Below are 8098 nucleotides of genomic sequence, written 5' to 3'. Positions count from 1 at the left end.
GAGAGAGAGAGAGAGAGAGAGAGCGAGAGAGAGAGAGAGAGAGAGAGCGAAGAAAGAGACGAGAGCAGAGAGACGAGAGGAGAGAGAGAGAGAGAGAGAGCAAGAGAGAGACGAGATGAGAGAGAGAAAGAGAGAGAGAGAGAGACAGAAGGAGAAAGAGAATGAATTAGAATAGTGAATAGATAATGGTGAGAAGATCGGCAATGTTACATATAAACAAATTGGATGTTACTTAAAATAGGACGAATTTCGTATGGAAGGCACAACAAAGGCGTAGGCATACACTGTAATATATAACAAACAGGTAACGTACTTTCATTGTTGGAGGTACACAGCACAGATACAATCCTTACTTATCACATTGAAAAATATGCAAAATATTCAACCTGTATTGAGCAACAAAATGTGTCGGTTGTCAAAAGTGTTATACGTATATTAAATGACAATAAATTTGACTACCAATAAAGCAATTGAACGAAGGTTGTGACTCTTGTGACGTCGCATGAGATACCGCTATAGCACAGAACATAAACGTGCGGTCCGGTGCGGATGATATTATCAAGAGTACATAATAGATATACGCACATGTATAGTCCATTATGTACTCTTGATATTATCAGGAGTAGATAATAGGGAATTCCCTATTATCTACTCCTGATATTATGTCTCCTGCCGATAAGCGGAGCGGCCACTCTTTATCTCTCCCACCCCTTCTCTCTCTCTCTCCCTCTCTCTCTTCCTCTCTTCTCTCTCTCTCTCTCTTTTCTCTCTCTCTCCTCTCCTCTCCCCATGCTATCCTCTACCTTCTCCCGCCCTCCCTTCCTCATGCCGCTCTTTCCGGCCTTCTCTCTTCCTCTCCTTATATATGCGGAGCCTGGCTAATCTGATTGGTGTGTATAGACAATTACTGGACGGACAATCCGATCGCCGAAAACGAGGCTTACTGCGTGTCCATTTGCGCTAGTCATATTATGTCCTGGATCACACTAGGCGACTTCTCTCTCGCTCTCGTCGCTCTCTCTCTCTCTCCCCTCTATCGCTTCTCGATCTCTCCCTCTCTCTCTCTCTCTCTCTCTCTCTCTCTTTTTTCTACTCCCCCCCCACCTCTTCTCTCTCTGCCCTCTCTCTCTCCTCCTTCCTTAACTCCTCTACCCCTCTCACTATCTGACATCTATTCCCCTCTTCTCTCTTGGTCTTCTTCTTGTCCAACGCACGCACACACGCACATACACGCACACACACCACACGCCACACACGCACGCACGCCCACACGCACGCACGCACGCACACACACACACACACACACACAGACATCACACACAGCACACACACACACACACACACACACACACACACACACACACATACACACAAAGTGTTTGCAATAGAAAGATGGCAATAGGATAGAAGTGTTTATAATTGACTAATAATTATATTTATAATTATAATATAATTCTAACTATAATTGATAAATAAATTATTATATGAGACTAGATTAAAACAAAAATATCATAATCGGTTAAGATTAAGCTTAATGGTTCTAACCCGTAATTTTCGCATTGACAAGCACACTTCAACGAGATTTCTATGCAATAAATGTATAGGCATACCCCAGGTAGCGTTGAACACATGGAATGACTTGACACCGCCATATTTTTTGTCTTTCACTAGGGCTACTTTTCCTATAAGCAAAGCATCTTCCTCTGAAATAAGAATTGAATAATTACACAATTAAGTGCATTCACTTCAGAATAGCTATATGTCACAAACATCTCTGCACTGCGATTTCAGTCATTTCCTACGGCAAGTCGTCCGTCTATAAAACAACGATATTGGCAAGGGCAATAGAAAATAAATTCATTCCCGATCTGTGAAAAGGCACGTCTACCTATATATGATTTAGCTGTTAAATAATTTGGGAACTCGAAACTGCTAGAGACGAGTACGTACACGTGTTCATTCCGATGACCCTAAGTTTAAAACTTCAAATAAATGGTACACGTACACGTATGCGTGCGCGTGAGCCAAATGTCATTGGCGTGTATATATTTCAGGGATAGGGTATGGATTCTATTTCCCAAATAAAACCGGTTACCGTAGTTAGAATCGGCAGAATCGCTGACACAGCACATTATTCTACACGGGGTTACGTCTAGTTCATTCCGTCCGCCAACAAATATGTTATAATCACGTATAATAACAACATGTTATATGTATACAATTATTGCTCTTGCGCTAAAAAGATCTACCGGAGAATAAAATGTGTGCGTGATAATATATGCGTGATAATGTATAAGTGGGCACTGGCGCATGTAACTGCGTGTACCGACCCTGCGAGACACAGCCAATATAGACACATGTCAACCAGCGTATATGTAACGCTGATGCAACATTTGCTAAAAGGTGCTGTTTGATGACACGCACATATTTCTCGCAACTCGATACAATCTGGTGCATTGCTGACGTAAAAATATATTCAGGTGAAATAGTTCATTAATTAAGTCCTGTCGGTATACACAGTCCATACTCCATAGAATAAACATAACATTATATTAAGCTTTGAGGTATCTTTGTCGATAGCTGTGGGATGATCGATATAATTGTCTCCAAAGGCGTTTGAAGGTGATAGAAGCGATATATGCACGCTTGCATAAATTTAATTGATATATGTTTACTAGATCGACCTATATAGTGATCGTTCACGGTTGTTAAGTTCGCGCACATGATCACACGCGCAATCCTCTATTACGTTTATTGCAGTCTATCAACTGTGTTGAAGAAAGCATGTTAGATTACTGATTAGGTCGTTTCAGCTACGCAACTCGCAATCATTGCCAATATCATACTGTGAAAATACGCATAGGTAGTATCAGAAGTAGATAATAGGAAAATTCCCTATTATCTACTCCTGTTAGTATGTATGTATGTATATATATATATATATATATATATATAATATTACCGTACACAGTGTTGTATAGCAGCTACATCCCAAGGAGTAACTGACATGTAATAGCCTTTTCCTCGTGACTGGTGTTACTCTACAGGACATGCATGTCAGTATATCAGTTCCTTACACCAGCTGCCACTCACACATCCTGCTTACGGTATGAGAGTCCACAGACTCCAGACCTGTACTTCGAAATATACACCTAACTAAGTCTTAACTAGTCACTAAGTGCCAAAATGCAACATTGCTTGGTCAAGGTCCTGGTCAAATTTGGCCATGGTGATAGCTTTTCTCACCATGAATATCGAATATCAAGAATATAGGCCAAGCCGTTTTAATCTGAGCCGCATTTTGCGTTTTGCCAATGCTAGTCCTTTATGGCTTAATTTTGTTCCTATGCTGGTCCTATAAAGGAGACTATATTTCCCTTTCCTTCGAACCTCTCGCCTTTTTACTATTGCCCCAGATTTGACCTCCAAATTGGGTTTTGGATCGTCTGTCCACCACAGATCCAGACACTTGGGCCGTTTCAATAATAGAATTGTAGTAAAACACGAGTTGTACTTGTTACCAAGGTATCTATTCTCCACACTGTTTCCTGATTATCTCCACGTAAATGCCGATTAAATGCTCGTCTACAACACAAAAACTCACTGCACGCACGCCACACTGCACGATTTCTGTGCACAGTGGCATTTGAGCGATAGCTCAGATAAGCTCATAAAAACGCCGCGTTGCGCGTGAGCCATATATGCCACTTTGGGTTTGTGCAGTGGTGGATCCAGGATTTTGAGATAGGGGGGCGCGACCGCGTAGCCAGGATTTAATTCTAGTGGGTGCGGATTTTGTGATAGCGCCGGTGCGCACGCTTGGCGTGCGTGCCGAATGGGGGGAGGGGGGGCAAACATAAGGGGGCGCCACCTGCGCCCCCTTGGATCCGCCACTGTTTGTGTATGCGTGTGTTCTTTTATACGCATCATGCGTGCACGCACACACAACAAGCTTCATCACAGCTTCATCACAGTACACACAATAACGTAAAATCTTCAAATAGAGACTACGATCTATAAGAGCCAACATATGCTCCCTCCTCTACGTGTTTGTTGGTTGCATGGTCGTGATCAATCGACTCCAAGACACGGTCATACACATCGACAAAGCGCCATGTGTACTTGCGCGCCAGTTAACTCGACCGACCCTTGACAGTACCGCTGATCTCTATATATTAACTATTAACCAGAAATCAGTGAACAGTACTAACTATAATAATATAGTCTCGCAGCCTGCTCGGTCTAATGTTCGTGCGGCATGCGCCAGTTACACCGCAGGTGCGTTTGCACGCGGCACATGATCGTGCGTGAGCGCATGCGCGCGTGAATGCGTGTGCGCGCGAGTGCGTATAGACATCTACAGGTATCAAGTAGGTAGGAATAGTAGGTAGACATAGAACATATGAGCAATTCATGAGCTGTCATTGTTGCTGCTATTGATGAAGTGCATGCATGGTCTTGCTATTGATGAAGTGCATGCATGGTCTTGCTATTGAATATTGCTTTTGCTAGTTCTACTATTAGAGCTGAGCTTTACGATACAAAGATGTAACGTTGGGGGCGGATCTTGCTTTCATGAGACGGAGGGGGGAGGGGTGATATTTGAGTGAAGGCGTGCCGAAGGCACGCGGTGCTAGGGTGCCCCCATTTTACTAGTATCGTAACATTAGTCAGTGGCTGAACGGGGGGTTGCGACGCCCCCCCCCCCAATCCCCCTTCTAGATCCGCCCCTGCAACAGAGTAATCCTACACTATTCAGTTGGATTACACTTGTATCTAGATTTCTAGATACTGTATAACAGCTGAGGTAATTGTTCACTCACCGCAATTCGAATAATATTCTCCTATGACGATGTATTCGTTGTCCCGCGTCCACTTCTCCCACAGATTCACCTGCTGCATTCGCAGATGATCACGGCCATCGTTGAAGAGTTTGATGTTCGACGCAGCATTTTTCATGTGTGCCGTGCTTAGGGATTTACTGTTAGCCGCCAGGATCTCCTCTGGCGGTGGATGTCGAAAATATGCCATATAAACGCAAGACACTGCGATAGTGAGCAGTAAGATCGCGATGACGGTTCTCTTCGTGAATTTCATCATTGTCCTTCCGTTGTCGCCGCCACTTTCGCCCATAGTCGTCTGGCTAACTCACCGTCGAATGTCGTCGACTGCGCGTGCCTGCCGCTGCGGTGACAGCTATACACACGGTGACAATATATGATCACGTTCGCCGTCGAATCCCGGTGCAGCGGGAGAGCCCAGCTTACCCGCAGCCACACAGTCGCCGTTCAACAGCTTAAAGGACAGTCGACTCGTACGTGCGGACTCCTCTTCGGTCCAGGGAATTTTGTTCTTCGGTCTAGGGGATTTTGCAACGGCGGGCGCGACCAATTAATCAGACCATCGAGTGCAATAGTACTCGCGCCTGGCCCTCTCGTTGTGTTTACCGAGCGCGCTGTCTCGGTGCATTGACGCCGACGTCGACAGAATCTACGCGATAAAGGCACCGTTAGCACTACTGGTGCGCTCGTCCAGGGAGACTCATATGCATGTATGCGCGTGTTCATGTGTGTGTTTGTGGGTGTGTGTGTGTGTGCCCACGACAGACAGTTTCCCTGGTTATATATAGGACGAGCGCTTGCTGTTGCAGAGAGTGCTGCGCGTGCAACTAACCCCTGACCGATGGAGAACTCGTGCTCTCGCTCGCTAATCATGCACTGTTTAGATTTATCACATTCCACGACCTCAGCCACAGGGTCACCAGCTAGTAATACTATGCCGTTGCTAGGCCGCAAGTGCCCGCTTTCATGCAGTGGGACACTAACGGGCATCCCGCGTACATTTCATGGTCCTTTCAATAAAGTGATAAATATGGTAGGTCAGCGCTGACACAAAAAAGTTTTTCACTCGGTCCGTTAGACCATGTCCTCAGAAAATGTCTGATATCTGACCTTTCCCCCACTGCCCTTTGACCTGTAACCTCCAATTTCGCGCTGGTGATGGGTTTCCTCCCCATCACACTATACATCGAATATTAAGAGCGTAGATCAAGCCGTTAAGATTTGTGACGCAATTCCGTATTTCTTCCTATACCTTAAGTTAAGGGGGAAATATTCCCCCTCCATTGACACACCTTGACCTTTCACTCTTGACCCCCAAATTCGACATCGAGTCCCTTGACCCCGAGTCCTTTTCGCGATTCCCCTCGACGTCCCGAATATCAAGACCGTACGTCGAGTGGTTAAGATTTGTGCCCAACTGTTGACGGACGCACGGACGCACGGACGCACGGACGCACGGACGCACGGACGCTTATGCGATTCTACAAGCTGCATCTGACTTCGTCAGGTGAGCTAAAAATTAAACCTATTATATTAACTAGTGTTTTTAACTGATGCTAAACTCGTTGTGAATAACCTAACGGTGTAACTAACCATGTCGCCCTTTGCAGGCCAATGTAGTCAGATGGTTTGGTTGGGGTTGACAGTGGTAAGGCTCTTTGCAATATGCAGAATGTGTCAAATTGTTTTACTTTATAGTGGACAACATTCCGAAATTGTGACAAACAACGCTGATTGCAGTTATTTGGCAGTAAATTTCAGCTATCGTCAAATAAACCAGATTTAGACTTCATGTAATAAAGCGACAAATAGATAACACAGGCATTTCATAATATTTCAGTGGATTTACAGGAAAGACATATTAGAAGTACTTTCAATTAATACGGTGAGACTCTCGCCTTGCATATACCTTTCCAGGGGAGTAAAGTAGTAGTATACACTTATTTGGCGATCCCGGCATATGGCATCTAGCTAGACGTATTATTTCTTGGAAATAGGCGCATGGATTTCACTAAGCACAAAATAGCAATAGAAAATTGCGTATAATAATATCTGATAATATAGTACATTTTCACCGTTATAACCACTGGCCGATATAAAACCGATGGCCTAATATAAAGGATCCAGGTACGTGTAGCGATACTAACGAAGAACTCAGGTAAATACTACGTGACGTTCAACAAATTGACTAGCTAAACGCTGGTAACGCTTTATCTGTAAATGCAATATAAGAAAATTGTTCGAATAGGTGAGAAAATCAGCATGTTATATACAATTGTAAATGCAATAACCTCCGCATACTCGGTATATGTAAAACATCGCTCGGCAAGTGTGAAATTGTGAGAAGGGCGTAAAAGAAGATTAATTTATGGTCAACTTCTATTATGATAACACGTTTATCACAAAATCCACTTCATTGACAAACAATTGAAACAACGGTTAGCCAGTGATGCATAGCACAGGACTGTGGTGTTATTCTTGGAATCAAGCTATACAGAATATTGATGCACGCGTGCTCGTTGTTATCCCTGTTTGTTCAGTTTGGCATTGATACATTGCGCAACTCGGTACTGTTGCGGCGTAGTTTTCGTGTCGCTCCGTCGTCCTAGTGGAAATTGCGTGAAGTTAGTAAACGCAGTTATACTACTATATATCGTGATATTCTTACAAGTGTCAGCAATCGACGATGGTACATGATACGACGAAGGTGTAAATAGTATAAGCCGCGCGTGTGTGTCACAGCTAAGCACAAATGGATTTAGCTAACGATGGCTCGATGGGCGCGATAGATATTCGATAGAAAAAGTCTATAAGAAGAAGTCAGCATGTCCACATCCGACCACTCGGTCATCCTGGTCTTTGAGCCACGCTTTACATGTGTACCGACCCTGCGACACAAAGCCAATAGAGACACATGTAAACCGACATATGTAACGCTGTCGCAATATTTGACTAAAAGTAACGGTGTTGTTTGATCACGCGCGCATATTTTTCACAACTCGATACATTCTGGTGCATTGCTGAGCTATGTCTATTTATGTCTATTTATGTCTATTTATGTCTATTTATGTCTATTTATGTCTATTTATGTCTATTTATTGTCTGAGCTATGTCTATGTTATCAGCTACAATAATCGCAATGCTCCCAATATATACGTACTTCTAATATATTAATTTCAAGTCGTATAACGCTATTCCGTCCAATATTATAATGTTATATATAATTATACTATTACTAAATTATTAATTATATATAT

General features: G+C 43.5%; 1 protein-coding gene across 1 annotated transcript; it reads right to left on the bottom strand.

Moving 5' to 3' along the window:
* Nucleotides 1-1610: 1610 nt before the first annotated feature.
* Nucleotides 1611-5685, bottom strand: LOC106812450 (phosphatidylglycerol/phosphatidylinositol transfer protein-like; the record flags this gene model as incomplete). The annotated part of the gene is given in 2 exon segments (XM_014816335.1): nucleotides 1611-1703; nucleotides 4824-5685. Coding segments are annotated over 2 exon segments (403 nt in total), but the record flags the coding sequence as incomplete, so codon positions are not given.
* Between the last annotated feature and the right edge of the window lie 2413 nt (nucleotides 5686-8098).

This window comes from Priapulus caudatus, unplaced genomic scaffold (assembly GCF_000485595.1).
Source record: "Priapulus caudatus unplaced genomic scaffold, Priapulus_caudatus-5.0.1 Scaffold650, whole genome shotgun sequence".
NCBI classification, from domain to species: domain Eukaryota; kingdom Metazoa; phylum Priapulida; class Priapulimorpha; order Priapulimorphida; family Priapulidae; genus Priapulus; species Priapulus caudatus.
The sequence above is the reverse complement of the archived record's forward strand: the minus strand, read 5'-3'. Positions and strand labels throughout refer to the sequence as shown.